This window comes from Polypterus senegalus, chromosome 1 (assembly GCF_016835505.1).
Source record: "Polypterus senegalus isolate Bchr_013 chromosome 1, ASM1683550v1, whole genome shotgun sequence".
Taxonomy (NCBI): Eukaryota; Metazoa; Chordata; class Cladistia; order Polypteriformes; family Polypteridae; genus Polypterus; species Polypterus senegalus.
Window position 1 is genome coordinate 283026995 of NC_053154.1, and position 22079 is coordinate 283049073.

The 22079-nt window shown below is 36.8% G+C and overlaps 1 protein-coding gene across 1 annotated transcript in view; it reads right to left on the reverse strand.

Moving 5' to 3' along the window:
• The window catches only part of fhip2a (FHF complex subunit HOOK interacting protein 2), a 55045-nt gene that overhangs the window by 21352 nt on the left and 11614 nt on the right, over positions 1-22079 (reverse strand). Inside the window, exons 2-7 of the mRNA XM_039775638.1 lie at positions 17107-17185; positions 16690-16859; positions 13281-13385; positions 10661-10783; positions 4773-5036; positions 4467-4663 (exon numbers count right to left, since the gene is read on the reverse strand). Of these exons, the coding sequence (XP_039631572.1) occupies positions 4467-4663; positions 4773-5036; positions 10661-10783; positions 13281-13385; positions 16690-16859; positions 17107-17185 (938 nt within the window). The remainder of the gene's footprint in view (positions 1-4466; positions 4664-4772; positions 5037-10660; positions 10784-13280; positions 13386-16689; positions 16860-17106; positions 17186-22079) is intronic.

Sequence of the window (22079 nt, forward strand, 5' to 3'; positions counted from 1 at the left end):
AATCCAAAAGTTTTTATATTAAAAATCTCACTAGGATGTTTAAACCAAAAAATTAAACAGAAGTGAGCTTTTGTACTGTATATGCAGAATTCAGTGCGTGTATACAGTTAGGTCCATAAATATTTGGACAGAGACTTTTTTCTAATTTTGGTTCTGTACATTACCACAATGAATTTTAAATGAAACAACTCAGATGCAGTTGAAGTGCAGACTTTCAGCTTTAATTCAGTGGGGTGAACAAAACGATTGCATAAAAATGTGAGGCAACTAAAGCATTTTTAACACAATTTCAGGGGCTCAGAAGTAATTGGACAATTGACTCAAAGGCTATTTCATGGGCAGGTGTGGGCAAATCCGTTGTTATGTCATTATCAATTAAGCAGATAAAAGGCCTGGAGTTGATCTGAGGTGTGGTGCTTGCATGTGGAAGATTTTGCTGTGAACAGACAAGATGCGGTCAAAGAAGCACTCCATGCAGATGAAAGAAGCCATCCTTAAGCTGCGAAAACAGAAAAAACCCATCCGAGAAATTGCTACAATATTATGAGTGGCAAAATCTACAGTTTGGTACATCCTGAGAAAGAAAGCAAGCACTGGTGAACTCAGCAACGCAAAAAGACCTGGACGTCCACGGAAGACAACAGTGGTGGATGATCGCAGAATCATTTCCATGGTGAAGAGAAACCTCTTCACAACATCCAACCAAGTGAACAACACTCTCCAGGGGTGGCAAGAAAAAAGTATGGAGAAGGCGTGGAACAGCTCATTATCCAAAGCATACCACATCATCTGCAAAACACGGTGTAGTCAGGCAGTGTGATGGCTTGGGCGCGCGTGGCTGTCAGTGGCACTGGGAAACTAGTGTTTATTGATGATGTGACACAGGACAGAAGCTGCCGAATGAATTCTGAGGTGTTCAGAGACGTACTGTCTACTCAAATCCAGCTAAATGCAGTCAAATTGATTGTGCAGCGTTTCATGATACAGATGGACAATGACCCAAAACATACAGCCAAAGCAACCCGGGAGTTTATTAAAGCAAAGAAGTGGAAAATTCTTGAATGGCCAAGTCAATCACCTGATCTTAACCCAATTGAGCATGCATTTCACTTGTTAAAGACTAAACTTCAGACAGAAAGGCTCACAAACAAACAGCAACTGAAAGCCGCTACAGTAAATAAAGGCCTGGCAGAGCATTAAAAATGAGGAAACCCAGCATCTGGTGATATCCATGAGTTCAAGATTTCAGGCTGTCATTGCCAGCAAAGGGTTTTCAACCAAGTATTAGAAATGAACATTTTATTTCCAGTTATTTAATTTGTCCAAATACTTTTGAGCCCCTGAAATAAAGGGATTGTGTTAAAAAAATACTTTAGTTCCCTCACATTTTTATGCAATCTTTTTGTTCAACCCACTGAATTAAAGCTGAAAGTCTGCACTTCAACTACATCTGAGTTGTTTCATTTAAAATTCATTGTGGTAAAGTACAGAAACAAAATTAGAAAAAAGTTGTGTCTGTCCAAATATTTATGGACCTAAATGTATATACAAACTCATATACAAGCTTAAGTAAATTCTGCCTACATTTCCACAGTCTCAACCTATGAGTATATCAGTAAATTTGTTTTTTAAACATTTTATCTTATACAAAAATGAACATTATCTTTGCCCCTTTAATATTCTAAATTATTCCTCCAACTCCTTTTTCTCAGGAAACAGGTAAAACAAATAAATGTGGAGTAACATTTTTTTCTATACGCAACATTTTTAGGATAAAAAAAATAAAAAAGGTTGCCATATTTTTTTTTTTTCAAATCACATAATTGTATGTAATTAATCTTAAATAGCCACATCTAACATATAATTATAAAATGAATAAATAAATCATGAAGTAAGCAAACAATGAATCACAAAATGAATGTAGAATCAACACAAAGGAATTAAAAAATAATGGCATAGTTTAAACTTAAACAATGACCTTAAAACCTAAACTTTTAACAAAATACTACTTGAGCAAGTACAGCCTGAATTTAAATGCATTCCTAAAAGTGGAATAAGAATACAAGGCCGTTGTATTAATTTTCAAATTGGCAAAGTATATGAGACATGGAGGTGCGAAAGTAAAAAAATGATCAAAATGATCCTCGACTTTGAATGCACTGCTAAAGACTGATTTCACTGAAAGAATATGCATCTCTTAAATGGGCATACATTAAAACGTGTGTTAAAACTCTACAAATACTGTCAATTATACTCCACACAAGTGTTTTTCATTTGGTGCGCCATGGAAATAACAGTGTAATGCCCATGGGTTTGACCTAAAAGAGACATGCTCATCAGGTGGTTGAGATCTGTCTGAGGAAGACAGGACTACCTGGAGAAGCTGACCTAAAATCAGCTCCACAGTCGCCATTTTGCAGACACAGCATTTAGCACTTTAGCAGCCAGGAGACATGTCAAGGGTTGCCTAAGTGCATGTTTGCTGGCAACTCTCGCAGAGCCAAGGGACAGAGGGCATACGAGTTGCCACTGATCCTGGGTCAGTTGAGTGAGGCAGAGAGTGGAGTGTCTGTATGAATGTGCAAAGGGATGAAGCAGCTGGGAAATGCCTCCAAAGATACCACTAAGAACTGTGCCTGTAAATGGCAATCTGAGGGCTACATTTTTGCCGCTCTCCTGTCCCGCCCCTTCAGACGGTTTAGCACGTCTAAGAGATTCAATGTTGTTTTTGGTTGGTAGAATTGTGGTGTGCCTTGGGATTTTTTGGGTTACAAAAAGTGTGCCACAACAGAAGAAAGGTTGGAAAACACTGTTCTACCTATACCCTTGCTCCTGACACTAAGAAGACCTCTGTGGCTGCAATTTCATGGGTATGTCATGTATTTCACTCATTGAGCAGAAAGACTTTTTTTCCTGGGAAAAGTTATCAAAGAGTATTGATAATAGTTGCATTTGCACAACACTGCATTTGCCATAATTATTTGGTTTATTTACCAAACACAGCTTTATAATCAAAATACCTATTATTAAATAACTATAAAAATACTTGAAAAGGACGTGTTTCAAATTGGCAAGTGTACAAAAGAAAGTAAGCTCTGGTGAGGATAAACACTGATATGACATTAGGCGTATCAGAAGGCAAGTTTCATTTACCTTTATGATGTTGCATGTTTACTCCTCTGTAATCACCATATGAGTGTACCCTCATTTCAAAACACAAGTCTACTGCCTTAATTCCTATAACTATTTGTTAATAATGTTCATTTTAGAATCTCTGATTAACATTTACTACATATGTCAAGGTAAGTGAACCTGATTATCTGCATTGTGCCTGAAAAACAACCACATTGAAAGGATGCTCCACCTGAGTGCATCACTTTTGTGATATAAGATTGGGGGATTGATTGTCAGTTTCAGAGGACACTACTATTCATATCTTGCAACCTCTCTTAATATTTGGTAGAATATTATAAAAACACTTAAGAATACTCATTTTAGTATTTTTCAATGCATTCCAACATATACCGACAAATTCTTAAAAATACAGGCCACAGTTTTGACTTCATTTATTGAGAATACAAAGATGCCTTTAGGGATACAAAAACCAAAGGAGACAGTGTTACTAATGTATTTCTTCTACCAGGTCACAGATATAAGTAAGAAAAGGGTAAGGAAGGAATCAGACAGTAATGAACTTGTACCTATTTGATTTACCATGAGAGAAAAACGTGCACATTCTCTGTGCACCAACTGCCATCAAAAAAACAGAAAACCGATGGATCAAGACTGATGCAGAATATGGTACTAGTGCTGGATAAAGATAATATTATTTAAACTTTTCCTAAGTTACAAAATATTTAATATTTGGAATTGGGACCCTCAAAGCCTGGAACAATGACAATATAATGTATTTCCATCACTGAATAACAGTCCCTCAAATGTAACCTTCCAATAAAATATTTCTTCTACAGCATAAAAATCAGACTGTTTTAAAACATTGCTACTTTTCCAACTATTCCTTTTCTATCTACTGTAAGAAAAATATATTCTCTAGTTGTGACAAGAATACAGGTAGTGTTTCCAAAGTATATCTGAGCTCTCCAAAGTATTTACCTCTAAATCTTAGGCAAAGCTAAAAAAATGTAACTTCTAATTCAGCTTCGGAATGTGAACAGGAATCAGCAAAAATAAAAGATTATATTCCTTTACTGTGTAAAACATGGGAAAACTGAACTCAAATCACATATTAAAGTTTTGTACCTCTTTGCTCTTTAAGTAGGTATGTGAAATCTCGAAGTCTGTAAGTGGGTAGGTGAATGAGCATGTAATACGAATAAAAGAATGAATGGTAGTACTGATTTGTTTTATTGATCTATAATGTATGCAGTGAAATCTAAAAAAAATAATAAAATAATGAATAATAAATACATAAAGAGGCATATAAAACAAGTTCAAGGTATGCCTACCCCCAGTTAACTGACTCTACTGTCTCAATGTCCAATGGATCCATGGACTGGGGTAAAGCTTTGTAGAAAACTGTCAGCCTGTCAGTCAGAAGTTCGCATAAGGCAGTATTCTCCATCAGGCATTTAGCAGCTGCAGCCTCAGGCAAACTTGCCAATAACAAGAGACCTTCACAGGCCTTTACAACTATTCGACCATCCTGTGAAATACAAGAAAACATAAAAAACATTAATAAAATACAGTTTTCACTTTATATCCAATGTATATTTTTCACAAATCATTATTATAAACACAAAGAAGTGACTCACTGGGCTCTTCGTGAGGTTTAGTAATGAATTAACTAAATTATAATCCTGAACTGGTCGATTTTCTGTAGTTTTTTGGGTTGAAGATAAATTTATATGATTCTCTGAGGCAGATGCATTGGTTTCCTGCTTGCAAGAAGCAATTTCACCTTCGCTTATAACCTGTGTCTGTCCAGTGTCTGGTCTGGATAAATCTTCACATTTACCCATGTCATTTTCTGCAACAGAAATGGAGGAATCCTTGACGGCTGCTGTTTTTGATTTATTCTTTGAAAAAACATAAAGATAAAGAAAACTTTTAATATTTCCATGCATAAAGAAGACTCATAGTATATACATTTTTAATATATAAAAAGTTATTCTGTATGTTTTTGATAATGTAGAAAATAATTTTCATACAAGCAAACTACATATTTCAAATATAGAAAAACACATTTCTAAATAGCTAGCATTCAGAGTTCATTTGCACACATCTCTATACAACAAAATAATATCAAAACAAACTAATAAAAGTCAGCTATTTATTTATATAGCACATATAAAAACAACAGGAGTTGACCCAAAGTGCTTTCCATTTAAAAATAATTAAATAACATACATAGCAAAAAATATAAACAAACACACATAGGAGAATATAATATATATAAATAAAATAACCTGAAAAGATACATACAAGAAGTAAGAAAATTAAAATTAAACTAAACGTAATACAATAAGCAATAGATTAAAAAGAAGTGAGTTAGGCTGGATTTATACTTCACGCGACGCGACGCATGCTGCAGCGGACGCTCCTGCTACGCAAGCGTTGAAGTGTTTATACTTGCCACCAGATGGCAGTGTGAGATATTATCACGGTGAGAACATGTTTGGCTTCTCTGTGTTGTGAATTGCCTAAAACACCTATTAAATTCCGATAACACCTTACCGCAATATCTGTGAAAAGGATGTTTATTGATTAAATCCATCAATCCAGGGATGTGTCCATTCCAACAAGCATTGGGCACGACTGAGAAACAATCCCTGGACGAGGTCTCCGCTCATCGCAAGGTGAATACAAGCACACATACACTAGCGTCATTTTAGCGGCACCAAATCCCCAAATCTGCTTATCTTTGGAAGGAAACCGGAACACTGTGTGGAATACAAGCAAGAAATACCAGCAACGTAACTCCCTGCGAGACAGCAGTGCTATTGCTCCGCCACCGTGTCACCCTCATGTGTGTAATTATTAACAGTATTCATTATTTAAATGAAATTATATGTAAAATGTAACATACACACTTTAATGCATTTCATCTTGAAAGTGATATCAAGTATGAATCTAAAGATTCTAAATGTGCAGAGAGTTAGAATATCATACATTTAATTTGTTCTGTGTGGTGATCTATTGCTGCTTGCCGCAGCAGTCAGGTACAAGAAGCTGGTAGCGATTAAAAACTGGGATGACGTTTACGATGGTCTGCTTTAATGATAAAGTAAACTACGAGGTTAAAGTGGACAATTCGAGATTAAAGCCGAAATTTCCACTTTAATCACAAAATACACGTTTTCACTGTGTCCTTTATTTTTTTCTCAGTGGCTCAAATATAACGCTATAGATTATGTTGCTGTTGTTAAGTTGCAAAAATAAAAAAATTAAAAAAGACGACACAAAAGATGGTATGTGAGACTTTTAAAATGTATCGTGTCATTACGATCGGGAATATGCGACGCTTGAATATAAAAGCACCACGAATGCATCTGTATGTCGGCATTTTGCTTCAACACTTTGAACCATTCATCAAACAGCAAAGCGCGCACATCGATCCCCAAAGGATCTCCATAGAGGCTTGCTGTCACATGTAGATAGTAAACAGAGACTCTGACGTCACGTTCCGACTTTTAGCACACTGCCCCGACTTTTGCTGGTACTGCAACTCGCGCGACGGTGGCGTTAATTTCTGAGGACCTGCTCAGAGGACGCGTGAAATGAACGCTGGGAACGTGTGGCAGCCATGATGCGGACGCGTACGCGTTCTGAGCGTGAAGTATAAATGAGCCCTAAGAGTAATTTAAATGAAATTAAAAGTAATATATTAGTGGACTAAAAAAACTCTGGGAGAACCTCAAACTGAAATGAAAGCAAGAGAAAAAAAGGTGGATCTTTAATTTAGATTTAAACTTATCAAAAGTAGGGCAGGACTTAATGTTGAGTGGAAGACTATTCTGAAATTTGGGGGCAGCTACATAGAAAGCCTGGTCACCTCTGAGTTTGAGATATACAGTCATATTAAAAAGTTTGAGAACCCCTCTCAGCCTGCATAATAATTTACTCTACTTTCAACAAAAAAAGACAACAGTGGTATGGTCTTTCATTTTCTAGGAGCATCAGAGTATTGGGGTGTTTTCCGAACAGATTTTTAGTGAAGCAGTATTTAGTTGTATGAAATTAAATCAAATGTGGGAAAAAAAACTGGACAAAAATGTGGGTACCCTTGTAATTCTGCTGATTTGAGTGCATGTAACTGCTCAATACTGATTACTTGCAACACCAAATTGGTTGGATTAGCTCGTTAAGCCTTGAACTTCATAGACAGGTGTGTCCAATCATGACAAAAGGTATTTAAGGTGGTCAATTGCAAGTTGTGCCTTTGACTCCCCTCTGGAGAGTGACAGCATGGGATCCTCAAAGCAACTATCAAAAGATCTGAAAACAAAGACTGATCAGTTCAGGTTTAGGGGAAGGCTACAAAAAGCTATCTCAGAAGTTTAAGCTGTCAGTTTCAACTGTAAGGAATGTAATCAGGAAATGGAAGGCCACAGGCGCAGTTGCTGTTAAACCCAGGTCTGGCAGGCCAAGAAAAATACAGGAGCAGCATTTGTGCAGGATTGTGAGAATGGTTACATACCACCCACAGATCACCTCCAAAGACCTGCAAGAACATTTGCTGCAGATGGTGTATCTATACATCATTCTAAAATTCAGCGCAATTTGCACAAAGAACATCTGTATGGCAGGGTGATGAGAAAGAAGCCCTTTCTGCACTCATGCTACATACAGAGTCGCTTGTTGTATGCAAATGCTCATTTAGACAAGCCAGATTAATTTTGGAACAAAGTGCTTTGGACTGCTGAGACAAAAAATGAGTTATCTTGTCATAACAAAAAGCACTTTGCTTGGCGGAAGAAGGACACTGCATTCTAAGAAAAACACCTGCTAGCTACTGTCAAATTTGGTGGAGGTTCCATCATGCTGTGGGGTTGTGTGGCTAGTTCAGAGACTGGGGCCCTTGGTAAAGTTGAGAGTCGGATTAATTCAACCCAATATCAACAAGCTCTTAAGGATCACAAAGTTGAAGTTACACAGGGGATGGATATCCCAACAAGACAATGACCCAAAACACAGTTCGAAATCTACAAAGGCATTCATGCAGAGGGAGAAGTACAATGTTCTGGAATGGTCGTCACAGTTCCCTGACTTGAATATCATCGAAAGTCTATGGGATGATTCGAAGCAGGCTGTCCATGCTCGGCAGCCATCAAATTTAACTGAACTGGAGAGATTTTGTATGGATGAATGGTCAAAAACACCTCCATCCAGAATCCAGACACTCTTCAAAGGCTATAGGAGGCACCTAGAGGCTGTTATATTTGCAAAATGAGGCTCAACTAAGTATTGATGTAATATCTCTGTTGGGGTGCCCAAATTTATACACCTGTCTTATTTTGTTATGATGCATTTTGCATATTTTCTGTTAATCCAATAAACTTAATGTCACTGCTGAAATACTACTGTTTCCATAAGGCATGTCATATATTAAAAGGAAGTTGCTACTTTGAAAGCTCAGCCTATGATAAACAAAAATCCAAAGAATTAAGAGGGGTTCCTAAACTTCTTTCAAATGACTGTTGTGACAGGTAGGGGGCGCTATCGCTCCCTTGAACCCGTGTCCAAAATGCCAGACACCAGATAAATGTCCAAAGTAGACTATATTTATTAACAACAGTGCACAAAGCACCCTCCTCTCCACAATACTCATTAATAACACAATACCAATACTCAATAAGCTCTCCACCACTCCCAGACGCGTTGCCACCCTTCCACCCAGCTTAGCTCGCCTTCTGGGAGCTGTCACAGGCCTTTTATAGTCCCTGACCCGGAAGTGTTCCAATCCCCAGTTCATGTGATCTTTATCACTTCCAGGTCAGATAAAAAGTCCTTTTCTTCATCCCGGAAGTACGTCACTTCTGCTGTTGCTTTGCCTATGACACACTTCCGGGTTATAGGGCACATATGACTCTTTGCTCCTTCCTGCAGCTCCCTCTAGCGGCCCCTGTGGTATCCAGCAGGGCTGTAGATGAAAACTCCATTGTCCATAATTCCCTGCTGGTCCTCGGGGCATCTCCATGCTGCAGGGAGGGCTTCATCTGGCGACCTGGGGGTATTGGCCGGGATGACAAGCCGGCCATAGTCTACATTGTACTGTATATATACGCTATGCACAAAACACTTTAAAAACACATCAGATCTCAATGGGAAAAATCTATACAGCCCTGTCCAGCTCTCCCAGAGTAACTGCCTTGCTCCTGGAATCTCGTCCATGCCCTTGAGACTGTGCTGGGAGACACAGCAAACCTTCTGGCTATGGCACGTATTGATGTGCCATCCTGGAGAAGTTGGACAACCAGTGAAATCTCTGTAGGGTCCTGGTATCAACTCACTACTCCTACCAGAAATGACACTGACCATAGCCAAATACAAATAAACAGTCAGAAAAGATGAGGTAGGGAAAAATGTCAGTGGCCTCCACCTGTTAAACCATTCCTGTTTTTGGTGTCGTCTCATTGTTGCCCCTCTAGTGCATCTGTTGTTAATTTCATCAACACCAAAGCAGCTGAAACTGATTAACAACCCCCTCTGCTACTTAACTGACCAGATCAATATCCCAGACGTTTCACTGACTTGATGCCATGCTCTGATTAAAAAGTGATCCTTTAGTTTTTTTGAGCAATATTATATATATATATATATACATACACACACACATATATATGTGTGTATATGATATGTATGTATGTATGTGTGTATATATATATATATATATATATATATATATATATATATATATATATATATATACATACACACACATAGTTGAATAGTTTACTGTCAAATACATTACTTGACAGTAAACTATTCAAACATTCTATGATCTGCTTCTCGCAACTGAAAGAGGGCACCTTGGCGGTTGTTTGCCGACTTGCAGACCAACCACAAGCGTTACCTGGTAGGTAAGCACCCATACAATCAGACTTTGAGTCAGACTACGAATGCCATGACTATATATAAATAAAAACTCAAATCCCACATACATTTTAAAAAGATATTTTGCAGTTTGTCCCAAGATGTGCCCATTTAAATTCATGTCTTAAGAGCAACTTTAAAGGTGAGTTTAGCTATCCAATATGCAATCTTTGCTACAACTTTGTGATGCACTGTCTTCCTGAACACCACCATAAAATGCACATATGTAGTGCATTTTATTTACTTATAACATATACATAATGTTCATGCATGTATGATGGATGAGTTGTTTAAGTAAAAGGATAGGGTTACTGGTGATAATGGTAGCACACATGTGATGATAGCAGTTACACAATAAAGCACTAGCTATATGCCAATAAATTCAAGGTCCATGTGCCTTGACAATTAACTAGATAATTCAGGTCTTTCTGTGAAACTAGTCAAACTATCAACTCATCCATTAAATGTTAGACTATACTTTATATAAACATGCTTAGAAGAAAAATGAACAGTACATAATTTTGGTATGCTTAGTTTTGACACCAACTATGTAATTCTCTTTAAGAAAAACCTAAAAATGTGTAATTTATAACATTGATAGTCTTACCTCAAGGAAGAAGCTGACAAGATAAGGGTCCTGCTTGAGTTTTGCGCAAACTATGCAGAGAAACTGTATTTCTTCATTTTCTGTAGGAGCTGCTAAGACTTCTCCACAAAGCCGAATAAGTTTCTAAAAAATTTAAAAAATCAAGTCAAATCCAGATTCCTCCAAATCATTTTAGAGTGAAAACTCTGACTATTGAAAAACTGACTATTTAAGCTATTTCTTATTTGAGTTCTATATAGTCTGATTTTTCTTGATTTATTACATTTCTTGGAGGAGATTCTTACAACCAATTTAAAAAGAATGTCTCTAGGTAGAGCAGGAAGATGTAATGTAGAATTCATCTTCTGCAAATGCACTTTAGGTACTTCTGGCATGTGCATTAGTTTAGTTTGCTAAATTTAAGCAACATATGAATCTTTTTTGACATTTAATATGTCAGCAGCTTTCTTCAAAACAGCCAACAGCTAATCAATCACACATCCTATGATTGTGGAGGTCACGCTTATGTTAATGTGCTCACTGTCAAGCTTGCTTTACCTATATACCAAATACAAATGATTGCTTCAAGTAGAAAGAAAAGCCATCAAATACAGAATGAGAGTTCACCACCTTACACTAAGGAAGAGAGAGTATTTAAATCCACTGTGTTTTTTTTTTTTTTAATTACAGGGCAGTGCTTGATGCTGCTTTCATTAATAGTACTGTCTCATTTTGATATGATTTATAGGATGTGGTTATCCTATAAGATGGAATGATTCTCATTGCTGGTTTGATGGGCACAACAGTTTGTAAATTCCAATGATAAGGTAGTCTATAATATGCGAGTGGCTTTACATAGACTCTTTTTGTGGATTGTCATATGTGTGAACAGTATTAATATAATTAAACAATATGGGTGCACATTCTAAAATCACTATTGCAAACTTTAGCATTAGAAAGCATTAGAAAATTTGAAAATGGGGGCAGGGGTCATTTTGTCTCTGGGAGAATCTTGCCACTCTATTTATATAAATTAACAAAACAATATTTACACTTTGGAGACATTGTGATGCAGTAGGTGGTGCTGCCACCAAAGAGATTTAGCATCCTGGGTCCAAATTTGCACTGCGTCTGTGTCAATGTTCCATTTGGCACTTTAGTTTTATATACATATCCATAAATATGTGCTGGTTAGATCTGGCCGACATTTTGAAATATAATTTATAAGCCACTGAATATGAAGGAGTCAGCCTGGTACAGGGCCTTTTTCTGCCTTGCACCTAGTGCTGCTAGAATAGTCTCTGGGCCCTACCAACCCCAAATAAGATTAATTGCTATGTATAAACTACAGAATTCAGATTAAAATATAGGTTTCCCCAAATTACTAACAACCGCTTTATGAAAATCTGTGCATATGAAGCAAGTGTTTTCTTCCCTCTTTTCGTTTTAAAAATGACAAAGAAGCTGAATTTTTTTGATCATGAAAACTAATTCTGGAATGACTCCATGGAGTGATATGAATTGATCAAACTAAGTCATTACCTATAAGTGAGCCACATGATTCTCATACTGAATCAAACCCTTGGTTCTTGGGTAGCTGACAAACTACACAACAAATTCTAAAACCAAATTCATGTTGGCAGCTAAGAGGTTTGTTCAGCACTGCAAAACTAAATGCTATTCATGGTGCCAACTCAGATCCTGCTGTTAAGTCAAAAAATTAACTTATTTAAATGAGTAGTTTAAAAAATCTAATCAGTAAAGTAAACCATAAAACTCATAACTACCTAGGACACTACACTTCCACTTGTGGAACTGAACACAATGGAAGCTTTAGTGGGGCTGCATACTGGTAACATTCACTCCCAGTCTCGGTCATTCTCACAGCTAATTCAGAGACTATATTTGTAGTAACCTGCTGAACGGGGCAGAGCTGGATCCATGTAGGGAAGTGTACTTGTGTGTTAACATGATATGGTTCAGTTACATTATCAAGTGTTGCTCACATATTTTCACACATTATCCTGAGCACCATAGCTCAAAATAATTTGAAGTGACAAAGCCTAGGTAAACACTCTTATTAAACATTCTTTAGCACTTGCCCTTATACTCTAGTTCATGCATAACATTCCTATGAGGTGCAGGAAAGCAGCCATCAAACTGCGCTCAGCATTCTGAGAGCCAAGTGATTTTGGTTATCCACCAGCACTAAGTTCAGCTTTATAGCAACAGACTATAGGTACTGGTTCACCATGACTCTGAACTGGATAAGAGGGATAAAAAGGTGGATGAAGTTTTATAGAAAAAAATGTGTGAAGCAGTTTGGTGGAGCCGGTATATCTGTCAGAACAACATGGCGTGGTGCATATGTGGCTTTTTTCCTAGAAGATGCATCTCTTAATCTAGAAGGAGCCTAAGAATTGATTGTGTCAAAGAATAGACTGAAGGAGGTAGTAAGATTGTCATCCACTGCTATAAGAATTACTTTTTTCTATTTAAAGGTTTAGTTTTTTCCTGTTCAAAAAATTGCTGGCAAAAATATTTCCTTGATAGAAAAAGCAATTATGCGTTTTTCATATCCCCTTTATTATGTAAAAGAGTTAAAGAACACATGTACTGTCATATCAGCCAAGCAACTTACCTGGACCGGCCTATGCACATTAATATGAGGAAGCAAAGGCTGTTTAATTCTTCCTAATAATTTGGTGTAAAACAACAACACCTGTTGCTTCATTCCAGGAGGACACTACAAACAAAAAACCAGTCAAGAATAAATAATTGCACATAACATATACAATACATAGGCATATGAATTTCAGTTTAGCAAAGAAAAAAAGCAATGTAATTGATAGGCTTTCAATATTTAACATTAAAACATTCATGCAAAATAATTAGGATAGACCTTTTTCAAAACATGGCAGGATCTAATCAGTAATATTTTAAAATAAGTTCATAAAGCACAGAGATTTTTTTTTTTAAATTAGGTATGTTTACAAGCCTTAAATTTAACGTTATTTGGCTTGCTCTCTCTCTCAGGGGTGGGGATCGATCTGTTCTTAACTCAATTTTTCTTTTTGTAAAATCTTGATTGCTTTGTATGGATTGTAATAAAATTAATAAAAAAAAAAATAAAAAAAATAATTAGGATAGACCCTAATATTATTTATTTAAGAAATATATAGAAAATGATTTACTGTTACTTTGACTGACATTTCTCTAAATATAGAGTGCCTCATCTAATGTATAAATGGTGCTTATGTACAAAAATGTTGTGCATGACTATTTCACAATCACAGATGTATAAAAACTAAACTTGGTGTAAAGCCCTGCACATTTTCACAGCTGCCTCAGACCACACATACTTATATTTCTTCTTGGTTTTGTAAATGGGTGGCACCCAGCATCAAAGCAGTGCTACTCTTTCTGTATGGGTTTCATTTCTCTTTTATATTTGCATCTTTGACATTGGATTTATCAAATACACTGCAATTAACTGCATATCGTTTACAAATTTAAAACACTTGAATGTAATCAATTTGTAACAATATAATGTTGCACAAAATGGACAAATTATTCCAATTACCATGGCTGCTTTAATGTTGTTAGAAGATATCACAAATGGAAAAATTAGAAGACAGCATGTATTTAGAGAACATACTGATTTCTTAAGAGTCCCAATGATGATGACTGGCTTCTAAGTCAATTTAGATTTCCAAGAGCTATCGTCTTGGAGCTTTGTGCTGAACTGGGGCTGGCTTTACAAAGGCAGACTGAGAAATTGTGCTCTACCTGCTCCTTTGAAAATTCTGTCAATACTTAAACGTGAACTGGCTTGACAGATCGGGTATTTCTCAGTCATCACTGAGTCGCACCATGCCAGCTGTATGGGATGGTATTTCCCGCTTGTCATCCAGATGTATAAGATTTCCTTACACTTTGGCTGAATGGGCAAACATCAAACTGCAATCCGCAGCAATGTCTGGTTTTCCAAATGTAATCAAAGCGATCACACGCACATTGCTATAAAGGTGTCTTCAGAAAATAAATTTTCTTATATAAGAAGAAGCATTTTCACTCTATTAACATGAAAATTATCTGTGATATAAAAATGCTACCTCCTCTAGTGGTGTTGTACTGCGATTCGCCATTTCACGTCGACTTTTATATCTGACCACTTCTTTTTTATTTTGGGCACTTTGCAACTTTCTGAACTTGAACCTTTGGGCGCCTACACCATGCTGTGCCACTTTATCAATTTCCTTATGTTGCTTATACCACTGCTTAAGCCACTAAATAGCATGTTTTTCCTTGTCTCCACTTCACTCAGCAGGACCTTCATTTTGCATTCACTGAAATTCTTCTTTTTTACATGTGCTTTTGCCATTGTCTTTTAACAAAACACTGAATAGAAGGGCTGCAGTGTGTTGGTGCCCTGCCCGGGGTTTGTGTCCTGCCTTGTGCCCTGTGTTGGCTGGGATTGGCTCAAGCAGACCCCCGTGACCCTGTAGTTAGAATATAGCGGGTTGGATAATGGATGGATGGATGAATAGAAGGGGCTATTTATATCAATTTGCCTATTAAAATAGGCAAAAGTCTGGGAGGAGCCGTAGGCTCATGTATGTGTGTTAAAATTCACATTGATTTGGATTTATAAAGGGAAAGTGTGAAGAGCTTAGCTTATGCACAGTTTTATATAACTACATTTTTTCGTGCGTACTCCTGTTTTGGTGTGAATTCTATGTAAGACATTATACATGATGCCCAGGCTCTCCATTTCAGTTTCTGCAGACAATTAATACCCATTGGTACATCATTAAATGCATTTGGACAGGTATGTCAAATCAGCCAAAAATTCAAGATTTTAATGTTCATATTAAAAACAGGTATTCATATGAATACATGTTAATGTTTATATGCATGCTGCAGAAGTGTTCCTATATCAGCTGCATTACAATAGCAAGGTTGTTAACATGCTGCAATTTTAAATTTTATATTATCATTAAACATCATTAATAGTAACTATCACCCAAACCCAAAGTAGTCACATTTGCTCGAATACATTAATCACTGTAATCAATTAATTGTTTTTTTTCTACCTATGCTTTTTTATGTTAACAAATGAAACACAAAACACTAAATGTTGAACATTTTATACAGTATACGTTATTTGAGACATTTAGCATCTGTAAGCAGAATACACTGCTGCAGATGAATTCCATCACGGCATCTCTTCCTTTCGCTTCTTTATGTCACTCACTATGCATGGATCATGATTCCTTCCACAACACCACTACATATTAATCTGTTCAACATATCCATTTTTAAACACATGCAGTTACATTTGCATATATAGTTTATGCAGCAATAATAAAAGAACCAAATGATATTAAAAAAGAGAGAGAACAGCTGCTTTGAACTCATGAGAAACTATAAACTCATGAACACTATAAACCAAAGCTCTTTTATTACACAGATTATATAAACACACTATACAGGTATACCCTCATTTACAACAATTTATATCAGGATTTTTGGGGCAAAGCACTTTCACAAAATATAAATTATTATAGTGAAATCTATGCATACCATAGGCTTTTGGGCATTAACCTTGAACACTGCTCACAGGTACTGAAAACAGGAAACTGTGCTAATGCCATAATCCACTTGTACTCATTTCTTCTTTTAATATAGAAAATAGACATGCTAGATCCAATTACGGAAATGTATTGCTGGACACTATAACATTTCTAAATCACAGGTGCAAGCTGTACAGTGTCTTAACTTTAATCCTGTGGATAAAGTGTAGAATAAGGTTGATGGACCTTGTTATAAAGATTTTTATATTTAAAACTGTATGCAAAACTTTCAACAAGAAACTTTTTCCATAAGTTAAAAAAAATATGTTATGCAAGATTCATAAAGTTAAACAAAACCTGTTAAGCTCCTTTTGCTTGACGCTTTTGCAAATGTAATTCTTTATTACCTTATAAACAAAATCAGTGAGAAACTCTAAATAAGATAGATGGGGCAGTGAGGGTGATGATTCTTACATCAGCTTTTCCAAGTGTATACAGGGTCTCTAAGATCTTGTGATGCAATAAATACTCCATGCAGGGTCCTGTCTCGCCACTCTCTCGTTCATTCTCCTCTTGAATCAGGATGTCTAGCATTTGCTCCATATGAGAAGGTATATTTGTATCTGTCACTGGCGCTTTATCATCTGCAAATAAGAAAATGTAAAAAGTATAAAATTTAAATAACTAAAAAATGTTTTTAAGCATGTATAATTGCATACAAATGTGAAAAATTCAGTCATGAAGAACTCATGTTTTATTTCTTTCATTGTTATCTCTTAAGAGTGTTATGAATTATTAAGTGTGCATATTCTTATAATTTAAGAAACAAAGTCTGTGGAGAATATCCAAAAGAAAGCAAAATAGGAAGCCATAGATAAGAACATCTTTTACCTGAGGTTTCAATATAGTAATGTGTGATAGCCTTCCAATGGTAGACAAAGTCTTCTTGAAGTGGTAGCGATGGAGCTAGCTGGAAGAGAAAAATTAAATAGGTAATTTACACAAACGTGTTGGAATATACAGTAAAGGCCAAAAGTTTGGACACACCTCCTCATTCAATGTGTTTTCTTTATTTTCATGACTATTTACAGCACTTCATCACTCTCCTTCTTGGTCAAATAGCCCTTACACAGCCTGGAGGTGTGTTTGAGGTCATTGTCCTGTTGAAAAATAAATGATCGTCCAACTAACCTGACTTCTGCACAACACAACAGCTGGTCCCAACCATATTGATAAAGCAAGAAATTTTACTAAATAACCCTGAAAAGGCACACCTGTGAAGTGAAAACCATTTCAGGTGAGTACCTGTTGAAGCTCATCGAGAGAATGCCAAGAGTGTGCAAAGCAGTAATCAGAGCAAAGGGTGGCTATTTTGAAGAAACTAGAATATAAAACATGTTTTCAGTTATTTCACCTTTTTTTGTTAAGTACATAACTCCACATGTGTTCATTCAAAGTTTTGATGCCTTCAGTGAGAATCTACCAATGTAAATGGTCATGAAAATAAAGAAAACACATTGAATGAGGAGGTGTGTCCAAACTTTTGGCCTGTACTGTATAGCCCTAAGCATTTTGAAAAAGGTGTCAATTTCTGCTAAAAAGAAGCACAAACTGTGTTAAACATCTGTCTAAACAGAAAACTCCCTTTGCCGCTATTAACACAAGCAAGGCAAGCATGTCAGCAAAACGAAACCTCAGAAGAAAGACAAAGTCATTTAGCCACTAACATCAGCAAAACGGTATCCCTTTTACTTTTCCTCCCACTGCTAATGCACAAGTGATATGAGCATATACATACATACACACACACACACAATCAGTTAATTGGTACTGGCAATTAAACACTGTAAATTCACCTGCACTTATAGGTTTTATTCATTTGTAATCATTAATTGTACTACAGCCTATTTTTTTTTACTGTTACCAAGTACTGTATACATTTATTATATTTATACAGGCGTGTTTTTTCTTCAGTGTATCAGATAGACATTTTTAATTCCTGAAATGTAGTTATAGATATGGATTACCATTTTAATAATACAGTACTTGTTTCTTACCAAAATTTACAGCATGACACACAGTAACAAATAATAAACACAGTACAAATCTTTAAAATAGCCACAAATGTATCAGATGTTCACAAGTTGTTTATCAAGAAGACACAAGACTAACGTGCTTAAAGATTTGTTAAAGATCTTGGTTGTTATACATGTATTTCCTTTCTTTTTATACTTCTATAATACGCTGCCACTGCTGTTCGTTTGTGTGTCCAGGATTTTAAATCACCTGTAGCTCACAAACTGTTTGACCTATTGACCTGAAATTTGTTACACATATACTATGCGACGTCTACTATCCGCTTTCGACGTCATTATTGACCTCCAAGGTCATTCCTCTTTTTATTTTTATTTTGTTTTTTTGTAGAATCAACTCTTGGCAGTGGCCAGCAGGGCAGCCGTGCGGTGCATGCGTACTGGCACCATTCTCATCCATACCACCTTTGCCGTCACTTCGCCTACCTCTTCATACCTTGAATCATTCTTGAGGCAGATGGAAGACTTAAGTGCCAACTTAAGTAAAAAATTAAATAAAACGTGCTAAGTAATCGCAACACAAACACTGACTTTAGTTTTAACGCAAGAAGAAGCGGGCCGCTAGGGTGGAGAAAAGAAAAGCTGCTCAGGAAGCAGCAAGCGCATCAACCTCTGAGCAAATGAATGCTAAACATACAGAGAAAGAGGATGAAAACTAGGAATGCTCAAGACAAGTGGATTCGTGCAGTGTGCCGTTACTGGTATTACTATATTAACCGTCACACAGCAAGAACAAACAAGCAGCAAAAAAAAAAAAACACCCTAGGGGCACTTGGACAACTGTTATTTAAATACAATTCACAATACATTTACACAGCAAGACCACCATATGAGTGCTACAAGACACACAGAACACTAACATATGCAATTTGTGAATTGTAAAGGCACTGCAAGTGGGGAAAAAAAAGAGTAAAAAACATTATTATGTAGCGGAGCATGGTCCCAACACACGTGGCTTGTAAGGGTTTAAGCTCCTTTTCGTGGCTGCTTTGATGGCAAGCTGTCCAGACAACAATCAGAACAAATACAGGTCAATTAGTAAGACCAAGACAGGGTGAGAATAGCCTTCATCTTTAAGTACTGTACATGCCAAATGTCAGTGTCATCTGCAACAGAAAAAAGACGATTCTGGGATGCTGGCCTTAGAGGCAGAGTTTTTAAAAGAAATAGCCATATGTGAAACTGGAAAATTGAAATGGTTAAAACTGGCAAAAGAACACAAATGTTAGACAAAAGATGACAGGAAAGGATCTTTTCTCTGTTGCAGAGGACATTTGATGTGTATATAGTGAAAAAGACAACTGAGGACCTGATCTGACTTATATTTATGAAGATGCGAAATGATCATGAGACACTGACTTGGAAAATTAAACTGGTGCATGATACAATATTGCATGTCCAAACAGCCATTATATGTCTGGTAAATTAAAAATGGTGCCGTTAGCAGTATGAGAAAAAGGCAAAATAACTGCGATCGAGTGCAAGGACAAGCAAGATATTAGCCTCCTATGCACTATTCACAATATGATAACTGTCAATGTTTGTGCAAGGAGAAATGTGGAAATCACTAAGCCTTGCACTGTGGTAACCTGCAGTAACACAAGGGGTGCAGATCAGTTACTGACATTTTACCCTCTAGAAAAAAATATAAGCATGCAACTTTTCTACTGTCTTGATCAGTTCTGGGCTATGTATTTGTGACTGTTTCAAAACATATCACATAAAGGACATGAATCTTAATCTACATCTGTACAGTTGTGGATGGACACCAGTTCAAAGTGGTACAGATATAACACAGATGTTATATGCAATACATTTTTCTTCTTGTTTTTGGCTTGTTTTCCCCAGGGTAAACATAATGCTAAGGAGGTTAAATAATAGTTGAATAACTGCTTGATGGATAAACCGTATTTTAAAGCTGTTGGCACTGTTAGTATTTATATATTTTACATTGTATAATAGAAAAAGGAACAATATCATTCACTTTAAAAATGGAAATGCAGTAATCCCTCCTCGATCGCGGGGGTTGCGTTCCAGACCACCCCGCGAAGTAGAAACCATATGTTTCTATGGTTATTTTTATATATTTTAAGCCCTTATAAACTCTCCCACACTGTTTATAAATATTCCCCACAGAGTTATACAGCATAATACCTTTGTATTCTCTTAGACATTAGTTAAGATTCATTGAAATTATGTATATAAACACACTGTTTATATACAGTAAAACCTAAATATTATTTTAAAGATATCGAGTGTCTCCGATATCACATATGTTACAGCCATTACAATAGACAGGCCACCAGCTATAAATACATACAATGCAAGAAAAATAGTATACAGTATATGTGTGTACAGTGACACTAAATGTACGTACATGTACTAAGTACGGTAAGTAGAAAATTAATTATGGTTACTCACCAACAATGACACGATGACTTGTCCGATAACAATGAGTTTAATTTTACTGCACAACAAAGGAGAGCGTTACAGCTCTTCTAAAGGAGCCACTTCAGGCGATTGTGTAGCACTGCCGTTGTTCTTCTTCTGGCAGTCTTCAATCTAAATCCCTAAAGCAGATTGCATCCAGACTACTGCCTTATTAAATCCACTTACAACTCGTTTTGCACCCTGGTTAAAAGGACACTGCGGCCATAGATCTTATATTCCTTTCCTACTTTTTAAATAAAAAGAATCGTAGCCTCATTGATGCTGTAATGGCGTCCTACAGCAGTGTAGCTTTTCCCTTCCTTCAGCAAATGCAAAACGTTTACCTTTTCGGCAATCGTTAACATCTTCCGTTGGCGCTTGGGCACAGACCCTGAAGCAGTAGCAGGTGCAGATCGTTTTGGAGCCATAATGAAGGGCTTGACTATGCACAAAGGTAAACACAAAAGAGCACAAAAGTTAACCTTTTACACAGCAAAACACGTTGATGCTGAATGAGCGAGACGAGACTTCCTGGTTAACACTGCGTTCAGCACACAGGAATTTAACTGCATGCTCTGATTGGTTAGTTTCTCAGTCAGGAGAACTTAACTGCATCCTCTGATTGGTTAGCTTCTCAGTCATCCGCCAATAGCATCCCTTGTATGAAATCAACTGGGCAAACCAACAGAGGAAGCATGTAAAGGAAGTAAAAAGACACATTGTCCACAGAACCCGCGAAAAATCTGCGTTATATATTTAGTTATGCTTACATATAAAATCCGCGATAGAGTGAAGCCGCGAAAGTCGACGCGCGATATAGCGAGGGATTACTGTACTTTAATCAAAAGACAGTGAATGGGGTTTCTGTTTTTGTAATGGTATTGAAAGGTAAAATTTCACTGACATTGGTATTGAATACAAAAATTCTGTTTTTCACTCTGGGATAGTAAAGTCTATCTAGTCTACCTAATTTCGGCATCGTGACATACTGTATATCAGGCATGTCAAACACACGGCCCGTAATAGAAATTTGTGCGGCCCGCATGACAGATCCTAGTTAACACCAAACTTGTACAAAATGATTACTATCATTTGTGATTGAATCATTCTGCATCTTCAGCGTTACTTATTGACTTTTCTTACTTCTGCCTTCTGTCAAAAACACATTTTCCCATGGCATTATGGTACCGGAAACGTCATCTGCTAGTATAGTTGCAGCCGCGAAGTCGCAACTGAAGTGCTAGGCTGCAGTCCGCGGCCCACTACCAGGCCACGAGAGAACTGCCAGCAATGAAGACTCACTCGGTGAAGGGCTACAGAAAAAAGGCTGCCCCCATCACT